General features: G+C 42.7%; 2 protein-coding genes across 2 annotated transcripts in view; both read right to left on the bottom strand.

The window, feature by feature from the left end:
• Positions 1 to 2,131, bottom strand: part of SUN1 (Sad1 and UNC84 domain containing 1) — a 33,385-nt gene extending 31,254 nt beyond the window's left edge. Inside the window, exon 1 of the mRNA XM_042864518.1 lies at positions 2,046 to 2,131. The gene's annotated coding sequence lies outside the window, so the exon portion shown is untranslated. The remainder of the gene's footprint in view (positions 1 to 2,045) is intronic.
• Positions 1,510 to 20,846, bottom strand: DNAAF5 (dynein axonemal assembly factor 5). Its single transcript, XM_042864528.1, has 13 exons — positions 20,327 to 20,846; positions 19,132 to 19,316; positions 18,226 to 18,350; positions 17,767 to 17,882; positions 16,941 to 17,173; positions 14,968 to 15,180; positions 12,710 to 12,853; positions 9,459 to 9,627; positions 7,655 to 7,802; positions 5,930 to 6,080; positions 4,553 to 4,709; positions 2,774 to 2,965; positions 1,510 to 2,264 (listed from the first exon to the last, which is right to left on the bottom strand). Exons 1-13 carry the CDS (start codon positions 20,844 to 20,846, stop codon positions 2,125 to 2,127), a joined length of 2,493 nt encoding a protein of 830 aa, XP_042720462.1. The 3' UTR covers positions 1,510 to 2,124.
• Between the last annotated feature and the right edge of the window lie 25 nt (positions 20,847 to 20,871).

Genomic DNA, 20,871 nt, shown 5'->3' with positions numbered 1-20,871 from the left:
CCACGCTTGAAAGCAGGTTTATAAAGAAGATCACAAGAGTGATCTGCACTGCACATCACTTGTTCTGCAGCTATCCTGTGGCTGCAGACAATGCTGAAGTAGAAGAATCTCAACTTCATCAATGTAGAAACTTAAAAAAAATGTTCCTGTAGCAAAATGTAATTGAGCAGGTGGACTTCCAAGGGAAGTTTATAACAAGAATTGGTTTCTTGTTGCTAAAGCAAGACCGTAGGTTGTGCTGGAAGAGCCTGTTGCTTTGCAGTGCTTTGAAACCCCATTTTTTGAAAAATGAATGCTGAAAAACCTCATAGGGTTCTGCTAGGATAGCCGTGTAGTCTCCTGGACTTTTAATAATTGATTAGACTAAGAAAGCAATTTCACAGAATCATAGAGCAGCTGAGGCTGGGAGGGACCTCTGGAGGGCATGCAATCCACAGCTCTGCTCAGGTGGGGGAGGTGGAACAGGTCGCCCAGGACTGTCTGTAGTCAGGCTCTGAATTTCCCCAAAGGTGGAGACTCCACAACCTTTTCATTCCATGCAATGTTTTCTAGTGATTTTTATTTACTGTACCTTCTGGGAAATTGAGCCAACCCTCCAGCTGCACTGAGCTACATACTGCTGATAGTTGTTAGGCAACTAAAACAGCACTCAGGACAGGAATATAGTTTGGCTATTCATGAAAAGAACACCTTGAAGACCATACATACAATTTAAAACGTGCAGTCTATTCTACAGAAAGGCCAAAGGGCTTTTGGATCATGAAGATCCAGAGATTCCTATACTCTGTATCCTTAGTGGTGTCGTCCCTTCTGATAGCGTCTTCAAAACAGCGCAGTATTTGGCAGAGGAGAAGCCATGAGTTTGCCTGATTTTGCTTGTAGAAGAGGAGTAGGGTCTGCTTTCCCTTTCTATTCTCTCTCAAATGTTTTTTGAGAATGCAGGTAGGTACAAAAACAGTTTGGTTACCAACTGGATCCTAAGTGTGAAAAAACACAATTCGCTCGGAAAGATAAGCAGACAGGAGGGCTTCCCAAGCATAAGGAGCATTGCCAAACCTTGCAAAGCCTATTTTTAGACTTGATACAAAGCCAGGGCATTTGGGAGATAGAAGATAAAAAGCATTTCTGCCTAAAGAACGAGTAATTAAAAAAAAGAGGAACCTGATTTTCCACAACTTTTCTGTGTGTGCAATAAATGGCACACTATCCACAATGACTGGAAGCTCACTTCATTCCATAGCTGAGAACACGAAAACAAACAACCACCAAACACCCCAAACCAAAATCTTATACAGTACAACGCTCTCAAAATCAAAACTACAAAAAATCCAGCACAAAACTTTCACCTAATATTGGAGAATTTCCCTTCTAAGTAGGATGTAAATATTGCTTGCCCTCCAAGGCACTACAGTATCAACATAAAGGTGCAGATACTGTATATTTAATTAATGCAACATAAATACCGATCGTCTAAATGACAAAAAGCACATTTTTTTCCACATCCAACCCTTAATTTAAAAAATGTCAGCTTTATTCTCAGTCACAAAGCATAATACAATGACAATACAGAACACCCCTTTGGTGACACCTACTCAGAATATGTCCCTGTGACTGCAGCATAACGAGCACTCAAAACATCACGAAAATTCTGCTGCATTATGCAACACAAGTTTGGCTGTCTCTATTTCTGGTAAAACAGAGCCTCACCGATGTGACTGCAAAGCCTGAATATCAGCCACAGTCTGAAATACTCCTTGGAAGACCGAATCCTCACTGAACAACATAAATATATTCGACATTAGATTATTACTTTCTAAAATAAATGATCTCCCTCAAATAGAAACGGTGTCAAATTCTTGAAAAATATTCCTCTTTTAAACCTTTTATCTAGAAAGCTTCCAGTGCAAAGAGAATTAAAACATTGTTTTATTGCTAGTAAATACAAAGAACTGCTCACATGGCAAAGAATGTAGTTGTGCCAACCTGAGTTATAAATGAGCTAATACTGAACTTCTAGAGAAAAAAAAATCTATTGCTCAGCCTACCTTGAGCAAATGAAACATGAAAGCAATCCGTATCAACAGATTCCAAATGCAGCTCACTAAGAAGAGCTGCAGAACTGATTCATAAAGCTGGTTCTCTGGTGGTCTGAATGTGATGCAGTAGTTGTTTACAATAGACTGGTGTTCGATGCTTATCTACAGCAACTTCGACTTCTCTCACAAGCAGCTCAGGATATAAAATGCTTCCTTCTTTCAATACTTCTGTAAAACAAAAATATGGTATAAGAATCATTAGTTGCTTTGCGTTTTTCTATCCACGTTCCCTCAAAGTGGCTGCAGCCTAACCTGGGGCTGTTGTGCACGTTGAGCAGTCCTGCTGCCGGCTGCCCTTTCATTTGCTGAGGTTCTGTACATTGACATTGGCATGCTGAACACTGAGTCACACACCAATCAATTCCACAGAATCTGAATAGCAAGCTGGGATTTGGTCACATCCTGCAGTGGATGCATTCATGTCCCGTTTACTGTCTATACAGAGTTGTGATTCATCAGAAATGCTGATATTCCCACCCTGGTGAACGCTAGATGAAACATTACATTCTGCATACAGGTGAAAGGTCTGAGCTCCCCATCACCAAAACCCAAAGGAAAGCTCCCAGTGACACCAGCCCACTCAGAGCAGTCTCTCCTTATCAATACTATTTTCATGCAACACTTGAAAACATTTTTTTTAAAGCATTGTTAAAAATACAAATGACTGAAAGTCTTACCTAGGACTGCATTTTGGGTATCTGGATCTTGGTCATCCAAGTGTATCAACAGCTCTTGGTACAGAAACTCAATGTGACTTTTCATTGCAGATTTCACATCACTGTCCTTCAAGCATTCAAACCAGTCAGTTAAGGTGTGAGCAGCAGCCAGTCGTACATCAGCTGATGCATCGTCCAGACGCTTTAACACCTCTGAAAAGAACACATATGTAACCAAAGGGCACGACCAACAGAAAAGTTATCTTCCCTTTTTGTTTCAAAGCATAAATCTATTTCGTAATCACTGGAATTATTCTCTAGCACTCTACCTAGCTAGCACTGTGCATGTCTATTCATTAATTGCAGAAATAGTGCTTCTGTACTCTGTAAAGCACAGTATTTCTGTAAAAACATTGCATTTTCAGTGAACAGATGCATCACAGACTACTTGAACAAGCAAGATGCAAAGATGTGCTTTGCTGATGGTCTGTTTATACGTCTCACCAAAATAAAGACGTTTGTTGTTAAGATTTCTGCAGTACTGTGTAACAAAACAGCCATTAAGATGCTCAGTTTGGGAAGGGCAGACTTATTTGTTTACATTTCTGAGAACATAAACCCTGTCACATAGCATAGATTGTACTTCTCCTGACTAATTGTTTAGCAGTATAACATCACCCTGGTAGGCACTGCAGAGAACAGCTCTATTTCACAGCACAGCACCGTAGATTTGGAGCTGCTTTTTTTTTTTTTCTTTTTCCTTTCCAAACCAAATCAAGCCAACAAGTCCTGAACAACAACCTGCTATGTATTCAGGTCTATTTATGGCACAGTGACACAGTTTGCTCTTGGCTCTCTGAAACACTGCACGGAGAACAATGCGACCACCATTTATATAATGCATTGCTGCTCTGCTTTCACTATAGTTAGAACATTATTTCATACGGTCTAAAGTAAGAAGCAGTGCAGATGAACCTCTGGTAAGCCTTGCAGACAGTAACACCGACTGAAGTTCCATCTGGTGGTGTGATGCATAACAACATCAAGAACACTTAACAATCAATCAGTTCCACTCGGGAGGGAGGGCATCTGAAAATGACATCAACGTATCTGCAGCACAACACCTCTGTGACAGGAAAGCCTGCAGCTGAAACGCTAACAGAGCAGGGCCTCGCAAGAAGCAGGTGCTGCTGGAGTCATGCTCAGCAACACCCACTGAGGTTCCAGCACTTTGATTCTCTAAAATGCATACCTATACTTCACACACTTCACCAAGTCTCACCTAACAGTTCAGAGCTACGTCTTCAGGACATTAAATGGGCTCTCACAGACAAAACTGTTGCTAACCATATAGTTTTGTACAACTCTTTTTCCAGTTCCTTAATATCTATAGAATTATTTTATGGAATAAGTACCCGAATAGTTAAAATAAACCAGATAAGAGGATATAGAAAGAGCAGCAGAATGTATTTATGGGAATAAAAAAGAAGTCAGCATAAAATCTACCCCTGTTTGGAATTCAAACCGTGTAAAGGCTTTTTTTGCTCTTTACATAGGATTAAAGCCATCACACATCAGTGATATCACACAGACTTGGCATTCCCTAGTCTGTGTTAGTGCTTGCATTGCTAGCAGCCACAGTGAGCCTGCAGGTGAAGCAGACAGCCTGCACAGTGAATGCACCTGTGCTCCACAACGCCCTCAGTGTTACAAACAAAACTACTAGGAAGTCTCAGGGAGAAGCAATTGTAACTGTACAGTACAGACACATCTCCCCCAAGCCCCAACTCTTATACGTACCAGGGTAAGTCTTGCCAAGCTGGATTTCATCAAATTGCCTCCCACAGACTTTTAAAATACCACCAACAATGCGGCAACCCATCAGCCGACTGATCTTAGAGTCCTCGTCCATGGCAGCAATAATCTGGGGCATCAACACATCCTTGACTTTTAAGATCTAGGAGTAATGAGGAAAGCATAGAAGAACAATAGCAGTTCGGTCAGTTTAAAGCACTGTGCTCATTGCTTATGTAAGTTATTATTTGGTCTGACAGATCTTGGCTTGCCTAATTAAAAAAATAAGTAATTATACCTAATATACCTATACCTCCTGAAGTTACACAGCTCCATTTTTGCCTGGCAGTAAGCTTGGGAAATAAAAACCTACCAATGTATCACACCGTTCATGAGCACTCAGTACATATGCATATGAGTTTTCTGAAGCTGATTAAAGCTTTAGACTTACCTGCCTTTTTATTAAAAAAAAAACAAAAACACCACAAAATACAAATCCTGGCAAGACTTTCAATAGTTTGGAGCTGAAGCAATTTATGTACAGTAGATGGTGCTCTTATTCTAAAAGGAAGTTTTAAAATAAAGACCATTTCAGTGTAACACTCTGGCACGATTCCTTATTTGTCTTCCACACGTACATTTTCTGTATGTTGATGCAAAAGGGCACCGACGTCGCCCACCGATAGAGAAAAGCATTTGAACACAACAGCAGCCTCTGATATCTCACATGTGCTTAAGCCCTTTGTTCGATTAAGATCTGTTATTGAGACTGTAAATGTTGAATAACATTTAGCGTGTTCCCAGTGCACCATTTTCAAACACCATTTTTGTGAGCAGCTTCAACCCCCCTGATTCCACCGATCCTCCATCACTATGGCACCTCGCATTTCTTTAAGGACAATCCCTGCCAGCTCTCTGCATCAGTTTCCATAGATACCCCTCAGGTTCCATCTCAGCTCCTCCTGCCCTTTCCAGAAGTCCTTTAGATGATTTTCCCCAACAGCCCCATGGGCTCCAAGGCAACAGACAAGCTGTCACTACCACGTGCCAGCAGCTCCAGTCCCGGCCATGTCAACACTGCACTGATGATGCTCACAATGCTCTGTGTCAGCACTGCTGTTGTGCCAGGACGAAGCCCTGCAGCATTTCGTGGTGGTGAGCAGAACCCAGCACAGAGCAGGCCCTGGCTCTGCCACCAGGCCCCATCATACCCTCACTGCTAATCATTTCACTTGTTACTACTCCATTGCAATTAAATAATTATGAAACCTACGCATCTATTTGAAAACATTACAAACTATAAGGATCTTTTTTTCTTCTTTGCCTTTATTTTGTTTTCCTGTGCAAGATTTCAGAGTACATTTGATGAAAAAGAGAATTTACCTCTTCTGGTGCAAGCATCTGGCAGTGAATAAGGGCCCAAAGGCACGACACAGCTGTGGTGCGGATGGCAGCTGCTGTCCTCCCAGCATGCCACTGCAGATTAGGAGCCAGGATGTCTTTTATCACAATCTCCAGGTAGCTAGGGAACAGCCTGCAGCCAAAAATAAGAAAGCAAAATAAAGGCTCATGAGGAAGTGATAAAGAGACTGACAGGATGCAAAAGAGAATTTTCTGCCATAGAAACACAGGCAGAAAAGGAGAAAAAAAGAATCTGTAAAAAAAAAATAATAAATCTTGTCAACATGATTATAACATATGTGATAAGCCCTTCATAACTTAATTTTTTGAGGTAATATGTAAGCAAATACCAGACATGCACAGAAAGGAGAGGCCAGACTTCCTCCCACTTCAGATGATGCCCACGACTCACTGCTTACCTTCTCTCTGTTTCATTTTCTCTGCCTGCGAGGCTGAGATAATGCTCCACATGAGTGCTGATAGGATTCATTAATATCTGTAAGGCCTTTTGAGACTGCCCAATGAAAACAATTCACAGTGTGAAAAGTATGAATGCCATTGCTGACACCAGAACTGTAACACTGCAGGGAGCACCCCAGATAAGTAGCTTTCCCCTGGTGGAGAAGCCCCATCTGCCTGATCTCTAACTGGACAACAGCGACTCCAGTTGTCCACTTCATCCCCATGCCTCACGCAGCAGCTGGCAGCTGCAAAGCACACAGAGCACAGCACAGTACCTCTCCCTGCTGCTCGACACCTTGTCACAGGAATGCACCTCTACCACCCATTGCACACAGCTGCAGACAGGAGCCCAGCACCCGGCCGCTGCCTGCTCACCGCGGGAAGGAGCAGCGCACGAGGCATCAGGCCGTGCCTCACGCCCAGCAGGTGGCGCATAGGACTCAGTAATAACAACAAATCTGTATCCCGATAAACACACAGAAATTCGCCAAAAACCTTCGATTTACTATTTTAAATACGTTTCTCAGAGTTCATAATTCCCAATTAGAAAATTGGCTAGAAAAAAATATCATTGATGATCACTATCACTCCAAATCTCCTTTTAGTTCCAAGCAGTTCCAGTGCAGAGGTCAGTTCCATCAGCATCACGTTAACCATAACTCTGTGCTGTTTGGGAGAATATTTGTTCTATCACTTTGAAACAGAACTGGGAAAGCAATAGCTGGCAGCTCTCTGACACAATAATGTCAGATTCAAACAAAATTTGATGATCATGCAATGGTGCTTGGTGTAATAACTGAAACCCTTCCTATGTAAACTGTTGTGCAGCTGAACAAATCACTGCCAGCAATGAACGTGATTTTGTAGCCAGAACTTACTGTTATTTCACCACACTCTCATCACCATTAAGATGTACTTTTTGCTGCTTCAAATGCAAGTAAATCCTCCCTCTCTCTGCCTTCAAGTCTCACTGTTATAAATGCTTGTAACTTGATGTTAAATATGAGCCAATTCCACGAGAGGACATACAGTGCTTGTGCTATTGGTGCTCAGAGACATCATTTAGTGAAGGGCTGTTAGAGAGTTGGGCGAGTATGGTTGGGTTGTGGTTGGACCTGGTGATCTTTAAGGGCTTTTCCAACCTGAGCAATCCTACGATTCTACGTAGCCCATGCATATAATGATACATAACTCTGCAAAAAACAAACAAACAAACCAAAAACCAAAAATCAAAGCTCTGCTTACCCCTGGGAATTGATGGTCTCATTGGCTTTCTGGAGCAACTCTGATAACACAGTGAAAAGTTTTAAGCGCATCTGGGGATCTTTGTTTGGCTGCAGACACGTCTTAAGAATGAGAATAAAGTCATGGAGAGCTTCACCTATGACAGGACCTAGAAAACAAACACGTAAGAATACAGTTAATTTCTATTCAGATGGTTCACACAGAAGCACTTTAAAATATGTAATATGCCTGGTGTTAAAACAGCATTTAACTTTGCACTCACAGGAAATGCCATGTTTGAAAGGGTCAGCCTCAAAACTTGTGTAACAAAATGACCGCAGCCTTATTATTTCTCCATGTTTACATAAAGCTCCTTTGCATTTGACAACAGAATCTAAAATGCAGTGAATTTTTACAAGCTACTATTTGAAGCAAAAATATTTTCCAAATTCATGCTCTGTTTCACCTCCTCTGATGAATTCTTTTTTATCACTAACCAAGAAGCTAAGAAATAAGCCCCGAGCTGTCAGCCCAACACGGGAAGAAGTGATTTGGTCAGAGGAAGGTGCTGCCCTTCTCCTTGGCAACGATTCATATCTGCATGGTTTTTAAGAGGAAGACACTCGGACCACCGACTTGCTTTATTCTGTGAGCTGCTTGCTGTGGACTGCTGCTTGCTATGAACTACCTTCCCCTAGAAACTTCTCCAGTTCACTTTCCTGTGATACACATCCACTCAAGTCCCATCACTCAGAACCTGCACAGGAAGAGACACAACACCCGGGCCTTTCTGGTGACCAGAAGGTTCTTCACACGTGAAACACACAGACTGAACCGTTCACCATTCTCAATAGCATTTAGTAGTATCTGGAAATGCAGTGACTAATTAAAAATAAAATAAATCTCCAATGTCTAGACTTAGGCAATACGGGGTGAATGTTAAGCTGCAGTTTGCTAAATTTCCATGTCAACAAGTAGGTCTTTATTTTCTTAACATTTATTTGAGATATATTACTTCATGTGAGTTTTGGGGCATTCTTAGGACACTTATTATATCATACTGATAACACCAAATCCAACAGATGGGAAATAAACAAAATAATCTACACTGCTAGTTTCAGAGTAAGTACACATTCCTGAAAAGCAGCAAAAACTGAGACATTGGAAATGAGTAAGCCTGATTACACTGATTAAAAAGCAGCATTCTGTGTGGGAATGATAAGAGAGAAAAAGAAAAACAAACAAGCAGATTAGCCCTAGGAGCTGCTGTGTTAGACAGAAAACCCAGACAGCAGCAAATAACCAGCATGGGGGGCAAGTCAAAACGTCTGCCCAGACATTTTATGATTTATTTGCCACGGAGGAGAAGCCAGACGACTGTCTAGGAGTTCCTCAGTCATGGGAAGGGGAATGCAAGCATGCAGGGAAGTTGGCTTCTCAGAGCTTGCAGTGAAAAAACTTCTTGTTCATTCCACAAATAAGAAAAGGACTTCAGCCTTGAACCGTGAGAGCGCGTGCTTGATTTATCAAGTCGCCTGCAATGCACTGTGAGGAATAAAGGAAGGCTGCCTTCCAACACCACACTGGGGTTAGAGAGCTTTCTTCCCAGATTTCAGATGGCGGAGGCTCCCTGCAGCCGATGGGTGCTTTAGGAATTGGAGCTGCCTGCACATTTTCATTTTTGCTTTTCATCGTTCTTGCAGAGGTTCTGAATACTACATTATTCATTGTAAAGTGCCACGTGTCTGCAGGCTACCGAGATTATTACTTTGTCACTCCATTTTTAAGAACTGGATGGGCTATCACAGCACTAAATAAGTCATACCTGAATGAGTCGCAATGACATCTAACTGTAATATTTCTGGAGAATAACAGGTCCAGCTGTCGTGTGACACTGAGACCCATTCCAGAAGCTGAAGGATATGCTGTCTGTAGAGGTAAAGAAAATCATCCAACTGCTGCACTTCAGCTAATGAACACATTGCTTCTTCCGCCTGTTAAGAAAAGAGAGGCGAGATACTTCATCTTAACTGGGGTGATGTTTGAAAAACAGGTCAACCTTTGAAACTCTGTTTAACCACAAGAAAGGGAAGGGATTCCCACAGTTGCAATTTGGATGATCAAGCCCAATGCACACGGTGTTGGCCTATAATAAATCCTGTAATTCTGACTTTCAAACAAATATTTGTCCTGATCTCAGAGCAAAACTGTAAGGAACACAGCAGTGCAGGACCAAAATTGAAGCATCTCTGATCCATTTGAAAAGCTATCCAAAACCTAACCAAGCCATGAAACCAGTCATATTCATTTCAGCAATGCAGTGATTTTCTCTCAGCTTAACAATGCTTTAAACATCTACGTAAAGGCAATTTCCCACACAGACATCCAGGCCTATGGCAGCTACCAAAACTACAGCCAATACTGCTCAGACAGGGCAAGGAATTCCCTCCTCTCCTCCTGCTTTTGTGTTTTGCTTTTTCTCCTTTCAAACTTTAATGAGGCAAAAAGCCATGTAGAAGTTCTTGTAGGCAGAGATGAGGAGCATGCTGAAAGCAGTGCCTACAGCACCACTGATTTCAGCAGACAGCGAGCCAAGAATAGGAGCCAGGCATGGTTGGGAACCCCAGTAAGGAGCAGCACATCCTCAGCTTGGCCATCAGTTCCAGCAGGGAATGCTGCAGCACAGCGCTGTGAGTGACACCGTTTGACTTTACGAGGTGCAGCAGGACCACAACATCACAGCCATCTCTCTACTGGTTTTGAACTGAACTCCACCGCACGCGTCAGCTAAAGCACGCCAAGGACCATTGGAGTGTTGCTGGCTAATAACTTGCCAGACAAAGGTGTTATTATGAAAGATCCAGATGTGGAGAAAATAAATGAGATTTTTAAAATAAGCCAATCAATCCGGATTTGCTAGGAACAAAGGTCATTCATAAAGCAGCTTTGCCTGCCTCAACACAGTGAATTTTTCTTTCTGGGAGCGTTCTATGAGCCAGTCAAAACAAAACAGAATAACCTGGATGTAAAATACTCATTTATCTGTAAATAAATTGGAAGATGTTACATGACAGAATGTGTCACGAGAGAAACCATTCTCCAATCCCCCCATATCCACAACACCTTTTGTTCTTTACTAAACAAAGGAGGCACAAAACAATGCTTCTTTCAGAGGTGATTAAAAATAAACTATTAACTGGTTTCACATGTGCAACTGAAAAAATTGGAGAGAAATCAAATATGCCAGCAGATTGTTGTGCATCTTCTCATTCAGAAGTGTCTCGTAGTCAATAAAAAGAATAGCAAGGGTGATTTTCTTTCATATATTTGAAAACAAGCAAGTTTAACAATGCGTTACTTTCATGCTAGTAATCAACACACACCCAGAGAAGAACTGAGACAGCATAGGATACTGATAACAAAAAGAAGCCTTACCTTTAGGTCACCAGTTACAGCACTGACAAGCTCAAAACATGCCTGACTGACTGTAACATCTGACTTAGCTTCAGCCTATTGGGGGCTGTAAACCATCCCCCTCATCACAGTTCCTCAGTGCTCAGTTGGTGGTCCTGATCTCTTCTCTTAGCCCCAGGCAACTAGAAACACTGGGGGCTGCAAAGCCGAAGGGCCAAGAATCACAAGTGGGAAGAACACAGATGTGCATCAGTCGCATCAGCTGCAGCCTCCGCTATCGCTCTGCTCTGCTGTCTCCTTATCTCCTTATCTGAACTGAAATTCTATAATGCAAATCTTGTCATTGCTTTTTACTCTCCAAATCTTTTGACCCTGAATGTAAGAACAGCAACAGGGGAGAAAAGCAAAAAGCAGCAAGCTGGATTCACTTTGGTGACAAACTTATATGTTGCAATTATGTGAGCTTGTCGCCACATACTCTATTTGTGTAACTGAACTAAAGGCTAACGAGAAAAAAGATTCTCATCCAAAGTCCTGTCAGCTTTAAAAATCAACTGTGACTGCAGGAACATCCTAAACCTTTAATAATCTTGAGAGATAAAATTTTGTTGATGAAAATCAGGATTTACCTCCATGAAACAGCTTCCTTTGCAGGAGGATGAATTCACATTGCTAACTTTACAGACCACTTAAGGGCTAAACAGACAAGATACTGGAAAAGATATCAGATCAATCTGAAGTTTTTGTGGACAGATATTCTGTTAAAAAAAACAAATAGAAAAACTACAAGGCCAATAAATGAAATAAAATAAATCCAGCTCTCTCACTGGCTCTCCACAAGACAGATCTTCATGCTGTACCTCTTTGTCCTACAAAGTATTTTTAATACTTGTTCTGTTTTACCTCTTTCAGAGCAGTTTTCTAAGTGTGTGCCTCATTGGAGGCAGCCTTTCAGCTGGGGGCCATAAATACTGATGGTGCACAGGCCTCTGGAATAGCATGCCTGGGAGCAAGAGCAAAGGCAGTAGAATAGCCATCACATTTAAGAAGCACATTTGAAGACAGACAACTTGGATGGGTCGTGATTATACTACATGAAGAAGGCTTGCTGATTTATTTATCTTGGGGAAGTAAGAGGAAGAGAAGAATAAGGGGGTGAGAAAATGTGTAGCCCAAAAGCTCATCTATTATCAGGGCATCTACAGATGCCCTTTGCTTTAAAGCATTCCTGCAACAACATTTAAGCTCTTAGTTCTGGTCAGGGGCAAAAAGTTCAACTACTGTAAAATCAGTCAGATGTGTGTTTAGAGAGAGAGAGAAAAAAAAAGAATTGATTTCATTATTATTGATAACAATATAATTAATAAAAATAATAGTAATGCTAGTCCCACTTTCACTCCTGCATTATTTCAAACACTAAAAAGAATTTACCCCATGTAAAGGTTCTCTTGGTTGTCATTAAGAGTCAGTAAGAGATGCACAACAGAGCCAGAGTTAAGCTCAGGCAATAGCAAATAATTTCAATCTGTACCAATCTCAGTGAAGGATTTCTGTGGTTTAAATTCTAACAGCCACACAAAAAACTATGGCTCTGTTTAGACAAAGCACTTTATCAACATCAGAATAAGGAAATACAGCATGCTAAAACAGTCTGTATCTTACCTTCTCTTTAAGGTGCTGAGAACTTGGTACTGCCATCACTGTCACCAAAACTTTCATGAGCTGCAAGCAAATTTCTTGGCAGTCTTCCTGGCATACCTGGATCAATGCTCGTACACAGCAAAGCAATTGCTCCATGTAAAGGACCTTTATTAAATAAAAGCATATATTTATTGTGTTCATGAGAAAATATTCTCCTTAAGAGCGAGATAAGAGAAGTGATAATAATAAAATCTGAGTGCTGTACAGTCTTCTAAATTAGCCACATCCATCACTCGATGCTGGTTCTCTTGGTGACCTACGTTTTACTTCCTACAGAACACAGCATATTCTTCCTGCCTTGTCCTGGCAACAAACTCAGTGATCCTGCTCTTAACCTCACAACCGCTCCATTGCAAATAAAAACATCAAAGCATTTTGCTGTGCTTACAGGTAGCACTTTCTCATTCTGAAGAGCAATCTGTTAATTAATAACATCTATTATAACTTTTTCAAATATTATTCCATGTCTGACTATTTCAACTGAACAGTAGTGGTTAAATGCATAAAACAAGAAAACCCGAGTGTCTGCTTTTATCTTTGCCACTTTATCTCGTTTGCTGCAATATAATGCCTGTTATCTTGATCCAACTGATGTCAGTGGAAGTCAATATTCTTGTCAGTTAGCCTGCAGTAACTTCTATGATAAAGTGCACTTGATATTCCATGAAGCTGTCAGACTACATTCAACTAACAGAAGGGGCCATTGTTATAAATTTATTACCAAAAATAAATCAAGTCTAGAAATAGTTTAGCTATCCATGCTATTAATCTCATGGACACAGTCAATCCTTAGCTAAACAATGTCTGTGCAGCATTTGCTCTCTATTTTAGAGATAGATTGTTTCCAAAACCATAGGTTAGAACAATTTCACAATTCCACCAACTGCTCCGACTCAGATGAATGCGCCTTCTGTACGCCGCTGCGTGGAAATGCTGAGCGTCAGACCTCCAAGCAGTTCTGCAGATACACCTCAGGGAATTGCTGTTTGAACAATCAGGTTGTAGTGCTTCCAGTTATGTGAGTTCCTAATCATCCCAGGCTTCACAGAGATTAAGGTTAATTCTCTGCATCACTGGTGTATATTCCATTAGGGAAGAAACCTAGAATAACTCCACATGTGTATCTTATATTGGCTCAGAAAGATAATTATGCCAGATTCAGTCTACACACATGAATAACTTTTGTAAAGGGACTTTTGAATCTCACGAAGACAGAATTTTCTGAAGGCAGCAGTGCAGCCTTTTTTGGTCATCTTAAGAACAAAGGCCAAAAAACTTGTGCTGCAGTGAAAGGCCGGGACTGCATTTGTGGGGGAGGTGGTCAGGATTCCTTGCAGATCTATTTCCACATCTGGGCAAGTGTGGAGGAGAAAAAAAAAGAAGAGTAAGATAAAGAAAATAATAATTATAATCCTAGAATCATTCTCCTTTGCACACTGAAGAGAAGCTCTCCCGTCCTTATATAGCAACTGATGAATATTCTTCAGATGGCAGAATGGCTCAGCCATTAGCAAAGGTCCATTTGAGAAGAGATTTCTAATTTACAAAGGCCTCCTTGCTAGAATCTTAATGAAACTTAATGAGAAGCAACCAAGCTGAACAGAATACAGAACATGCTCTTAAATGTACAGGTAAGCAGCATACTGCTGTCTTCTTTTTAAAACAGAAAACAGTACACAAATTAATACAAAACAAAAATCAGAAATGACACGAAAAGGGAATCTTTCCTGGGAAGCCAACATACCAGTCTCTGTGGCCTGTGAAAGCTGTCCATTGCTGATGATTAAAACACATTATCTTGTTTGGACTGAGAACACAAAGAATTTCAAAGCATGGGTTGAATTCTGGCTCTGGACTGGCCAATGGAGAATGCTGTTTGTACAGCGCATTCTAACAGCCTCTTCTTTCCTCCTCACACCTCTCCATTTTTCCCCCACAGTATGAAGCATCCTACATCAGCTCTGGAACTTGAATCCACATCTGCTAAGGGGATGAATTGCCAGCAGTTTTTTGGGAATAGTTTGATCGGGAGACCACTAGGAGAATATAAGCAGTCTTGGGAAAGACATGTAAACTCCTGTCTTAGTCTCAGACACGTTAAGATACATCCTGAGACAGAGTGGGTTGGGAGTGCGCAGGAAAGGTAAGGGAGGACTTAAGGAGAACAAATGAAGAAGCAAGTTCAAGAAGCACGGTGTCACGTTTCCCTAAATCCTTACCTCCTCAGATTGCTGACAAACTCCAGCCTGTGACAGCGTGCCGCCAAGATCGCTCAAATGAGGCTGCAAGATTTTTTTGGGGCTACCTCGAATCACTGCAGCAAGAACCATTAAACAAGACGGCCTAGGTGTTATCTCAAGGGCTGATGTGATTAATCTCAAAGACACTTTAGGACTGACAAACGTTCCAATCAATTCTGCTGCCTTCACACACTGGAAAAAAAAAAAGAACATTAGCTGTAGAGGATTCTTCTGGAAACATAAAGACCATTCAGTACATCAATGGGATTTTTCTTTTTACGATGCCAGCTGTTACTCTAAATGCTGCAGCAATTGCCTTGTAGGCCTTTTCCACACACTCAGGAATTGTTATACGTGTGAAGAAATTTTCTTGACATGTGTTCAGTAAACACATACTAAGGTATGCAAGCACCCTGCTTGGCCTCAAACCTCCATGTGAAAGTAACGTACAGAAATGAAGCGTACAGCTTGCAGTGTAATTAAGTCTCAAGCTCAAAATAACCAGATGTTGCAGATTTGCTGGTTTCAAGTCTTTCTCCAAATGCTGTCCTCAGGCACGTGCTCTCCATGCACCCACTCATTCAAAGCATCAACAATAAATCCATCAATGGGATTTTTTGCTATTGTACTGTATTTTGGCAGTGATGTGACTGATTTGGCTTACTGTGGAAGCACTGCCATGGAGCTGCTCACTGCTTGCTATCTCTCCTTTAGCAGAAAGGGCTGAAATCCATTCCCCATTACACTTGTGCACTTTGATCCCATCTCTGCCTGCAAAGCATGCTGTTGTTACGTGACATACCAGCACATCAGGCCTTACTGATGCCTGACCCCAATCAGGTGCATTACACAGACACACTTTACACTGTGCAACAGGAACATTTCCTCCTAATTTCTTCATTCAGCAGTTGGCTCATTTCCCCAAACACAAAAGCTTACTTCCCTTTATATACGTCACTCCCACTCTAGTGATTTAGCCACGTATGTTCAATTGAACCTAATTAAAATTTGAATCAATTCAGGAAAAATGAAGGGAGAGAAACAACAACTGGTATTGAGACAGAGTATAAAGCCAACAAAAAGAAACTGCAAAGGAAAAACAGACTCGAAGAAGAATCATTTCAGACATGGATTTCTCAGTCTGCATATGGCTAAACTCACAGTGGGAATGAAAAGAAAACCTTGACTTGGGAAATCCATTCTATTTAACATCAGTTGGACTACTTGCATCCAGTGAGTGGAAAATATTCTTCCAATTCCCCAAGGCAATTCCATTTGCAGCTCTGAATTAACTTACGTGATGCTTTTGTTATATGTATGCTGTCTTGCTTGTGTAGAAAAATGAACAGATCTTCTCTAAAAATTGTAAAAACAGTTTGTATTGGCTGTCTGGCCTCTGAGAAATCCATCTAGTCCTTTCAGTGACATAGATTTTATTGCCTTATTATTGAACCAAGCCTTGAGAGCAACAACTGATACACTATTAGATAAAAATGATACTAATTATTCCTTGCAAAAAGGCTAGGAGTTTTAAGTACAATGACTGCAGGTACTGTGTGGAACAAGGTGGGCTATGCAGCAGGGGGAGATGATCAATTGAACCTGAACGGGCATGACCTGCACAAGTTTCTAAATGGAATCTGTTGCCACAAGGCTTTTACACTTTAATCTGCTTATGATTTTTATGGAGATCATTTTTGAAGCTTCATGGAGTTGGCTGATAAACCAAACAGTATTTAAATAATTTTATTATCGGTCTTCAGACCAACAATGCAAGAATGCATTGATTTTAACACAGTAATTAAATACAATTTATCCATATTTTTAACACCCATTAAAAGCTGATCCCGATGTCACGGGGAAGCTGCAGTGACCCACGGTACTGCCATCCCTCACACAGTGCACCAGGCACACACACGAGTGTCTTCATGAAGCATGTAGCAGATACTTACATTCCTAACCACCTCGCTTTCTTCATCCAAGCATGCTTGATACAAAGTTCTGAGAAGCAGCTCCATGTGCTGTGTTATGTGGTCCTCTGCGTGCAGCAGTAACACATACAGAAGCTGGGATGCTTTCACTCTCGTGCTTTCAACCCAGTCTGTTAGATCACGGCAGAGAGCTGGAAGGACTTTGGAGAGGTTCCTTGACACGAGTTCCCGACACCCCAGTCCTGGTCGGGTCACTGGAGAGGGAAAACAAACCCACAAATTATTCACAAGACAATGACAGCCATGTGGAAGGAAAAGCCTCAGAAGAGTTTAGAGACTCCAAGATGAGCTCTGGGGATCTGCTTCAGTGTGGAAGAAGATGTTCCAAATGCTGCTGAGGATTTTACATGTGCAAGTAGTATTTCTTTAATAGATACTGCAATATTCTTAATTCCACACCACTCAGAAAATGTATATATATTTCTTACTACAAAGTGGCTTAAAGTTTATGCTTTAAAATGTTTAAAGAAGGAAGAAAACGTACAAGAGTATGGCACAGTGCCCTCTTTGGAAAATGCTGCCTAACAACTTCCATGATTTCCTTTTAATTGTTTTGACAGCATAAATGCCATTTAAAGAATTAATTGAGGCATCAAATAGAAGGACTCTTCTGTGCAATCTCTGTGGAATCACTAAGTTTGGAAGGGGGAAAAAAAAGGCAATTGCTCTCAGGTCATACACTTTTTCCCCCCCTTTTAAATGCAAGTTCTCCAGAGAGAACAGTGCTGAGCCAATCCTCCTCAGCACCACCCACCTGGAAAATCCCTACTTTCTGTGCAATACTCACCTCCTTTGGGATAATGAGATGGTGGAACACTAAAATCCATCTTATCCTTCAGATCTTCTTCGTTCTCCTTCTCCCACTGCAAGCCTATCTTTTCCCAATAAGTCCAAGCTAGTGTCCTAGGCTCAAAATAAAATAAAAACCATGACCCCCACAGGAAAACATCTTAAAATGAGACTTTTGGAAATTATGACTTCTTGAATTCATTTGGAAGAATTGGAAGCAGTGGGAAGAGCTGATGCTGATGAACACTTCTTCTAGAGGGTAATCCCAGCTCTGCCTCTCTTACCATTTCCCTCCTCACACAAACAAGTCACCAGAGGTTACACTGTCAGGAGTAGGTTTACAAATGTTTACTTTTCTTCCAAATAATTTATTTGTAAACATAGAAATACTTCCACACAGAGGAAGGGAAGTGGAGGGGGAAAAAAAGAAAAGAAAAATCAAAAGTATTCTGCTTACGTATTTTCAGGAATGTCATCAGCAATGCTGCTGAGTAACAGGGGGATCAACTTGTGAAAATAGGAGTATCTGTCCCGGAGGTGCAACAGCCATTCTCCAACCACAGTTGTTACAGCCTGACGAACCTGCGTGGATTAAAAATGAGGGAACAAAAAAATAATTCATTTTTAAAAAGTCAGGTAAATACTTCAAAAGATAGAAAGAATAAAAAATTGCTTTTGGTAGCTAAGATTTGGTATCTAGTGCAGGAACAGTCTGTGATAATGAGAAGAGCAGAGGATCTCCTCACTTGCAGCATCTCAGCACGACCCCGTGCTCCCCCTTGTGTTCTCTCTCTGACTCGGCCTTAGACGAAGTACTGCACAAACACACTTCTTGTGCTTTGTATCTCTCTGAGAACATGAGAAATGTACATTTCTTTCGAATTTGCACTTTTCCAGCCATTCTCTAGAAGACAATTTTATCCATTTACTGTAACGGAAACCAAAGTTAAGTATTTGAAAGCACCCACTCAAAAAATGAAATTATTTATGATTACATAGCACATTTACAAAGGACTACTGCAATTGCTTTTTATGAAGGAACCCAAACTGTCTTTGTTAAACATCTAAAAAAACCATAGAACAAAATCCAGGAGAGATCTGCCAGAAGAATTTTGCAGAATTGGAGGCCTCCTTTAACATTAAGGTGCCTACACACTACAACAGCGTGCAGAACCAGACAGCAGTGGAACAGGCCATCCACCTGCTTTTGGATAGTCCACAGCTGACTGGGCCCATATGTGACAAGCTTACATACCTTAAATGGATGCATGAATGCTGAAAATCAATGGGAAAAACAAATAGAAAGCTAGATTTAAAATAACACCCCCTGATCCCTCACAAAAAAAAAGAAGAAAATCGACACCTTGGGAATCTCATCAAATAACCGTTGGGCCAGATGAGACAGAACATCATCCACAGACTTCCCATTTCCAAACTGTATCACTGCTCCAGTAGCCTGAATTACATCCACACGAACTCTGTAGTGCTGGTGTGAAATTGTTTGCATTAAGGGCTTTATCAGAGATTCCGACTGCATGTGGAAGTGCTCTGTTAGGAGAGAGACAGAAACTTCAAGTGCTCCATTCTCTACAGGGGCCACACATTTTGAGCAGGGTGATTTCTGCAGCACTGTGAGCAGCAAGCTGATGTTTACATTATATTGGAGCTGAATGCCAGCCCACAAGCACTGCTCCCCCACTGAAACATCGTCACCCACACGCCATAACTGATCATGGAATCATAGAATTGTTTAAGAGTTGGAAGGCACTCTTCAAGGTCATCAAGTCCAACTTCCCTGCACCGAGCAGGGAAACCACAGCTCCATCAGTGCTCAGATTCTGTCCCCTGAGCTTGGGTGTCTGCAGGGACACAGCACTGCCACCACTCTGGGCACCCTGTACCAACACCTCACTACCCTTAGCATAAAAAACTTTTTCTTTATAACCAATCTAAATGTGCCCTGTTTTAGTTTGAAACCATTTCCCCTTGTCCTATCACACAGACCCTGCTAAAGAGTCTGTTCCCTTCTTTCTTACAGCCCATTCAGATACTGAAGGCTGCTCTCAGGTTTCCCCGGAGCTCTCCCTTTTCCACGCTGCACAGCCCCAGCTTTCTCAGCCTGTCCTTGTAGGAGATGTGTTCCATCCCACAAGTCATTTTTATGGCCCTCCTCTGGTTCACATCTGTGTTGCACCGAGCACTCCCCATGTGGATGCAGTACTCCAGGTGAGGGCTCACAGCACAGAGCAGAGGGGCAGGGTCACCTTCTCACCCCGCTGGCCGCACCTTCGATGCAGCCCAGTGTAAGGCTGGTTCTCTGGGCTGGAAGGCACAGTGCTGGTTCACGCCCAACCCGCATCCACCAGTGGATATCTGGTACACTTCTTCACCGTATCCCCCTCGGGGCTGACGAAGCGCTCCTGTGAGGCTGTGCACAACGTATTTCTCTTCCCTGCTGCTGGCTGCATCCCCACAGACTCCGGCCCCAGCCTGGCCCCCCCGGGACAGCGCATCTCACGGCACTCCGCGATCCCCCCCGCGCCGCCCCCGAGCCTCACCTGGCACGGCCTGGGCGCAGGCCACGGCGCACCCGCAGCCCTCCCGCCTGACCTCGGCGTAGTGGTCGAGGAGTGCGGCCTGCAGGATGCCGACCACATCGGACAGGTACGGGGCCACGTCGGCCCCGCCGCGCCGCAGCAGCAGCCCCAGCAGCTGGAGTAGGCCGAGGCGCAGCTCCTCGCACGGCTCGGCGCCGAGGCGCTGCGCCAGGACGGGCAGCAGGACGGGCAGCGCCTCTCCGAGCCGCTCGCAGCGGCTCAGGCCGTGCAGGAGGAGCTGCAGGGCGAGCTCCCGACACCGCTCCGCCGCGTCCCCCGCCAGGCAGCGCGCCAGCGGCCGCACCAGCTGAGCCTCGAAAACCTCCCGCGCCGCCTCCGACGAGAGCGGCCGTTCCTGCACCTCGACCCGGATGGCCTCCAGAGCCCGCAGCCGAGCCGCCCGGCCGCACTCGGGGCCCTGCAGACAGCTCAGGGGCCGGCTCAGGGCCTGCGCCAGCTCGGCCGCCCCGCACGCCGCCATGCTGCCCCGGCGATACGGAAGCGCG

Source organism: Lagopus leucura, unplaced genomic scaffold (assembly GCF_019238085.1).
Source record: "Lagopus leucura isolate 7727_CA_CO unplaced genomic scaffold, USGS_WTPT01 Super-Scaffold_760, whole genome shotgun sequence".
NCBI lineage: Eukaryota > Metazoa > Chordata > Aves > Galliformes > Phasianidae > Lagopus > Lagopus leucura.
Note: the sequence above shows the minus strand (reverse complement) of the source record. Positions and strands in the feature narration are given on the sequence as shown.

What these genes read in the sequence shown, in the direction of transcription:
- DNAAF5 (XM_042864528.1), bottom strand. Translation starts at nt 20,846, where the DNA reads ATGGCGGCGTGCGGGGCGGCCGAGCTGGCGCAGGCCCTGAGCCGGCCC. An exon ending in GCTTGGCAAGACTTACCCTG is followed by an intron (nt 2,966 to 4,552) that starts GTACGTATAAGA and finishes TGTTCTTTTCAG; the next exon opens with AGGTGTTAAAGCGTCTGGAC. An exon ending in TACCCAAAATGCAGTCCTAG is followed by an intron (nt 2,265 to 2,773) that starts GTAAGACTTTCA and finishes TTTGTTTTACAG; the next exon opens with AAGTATTGAAAGAAGGAAGC.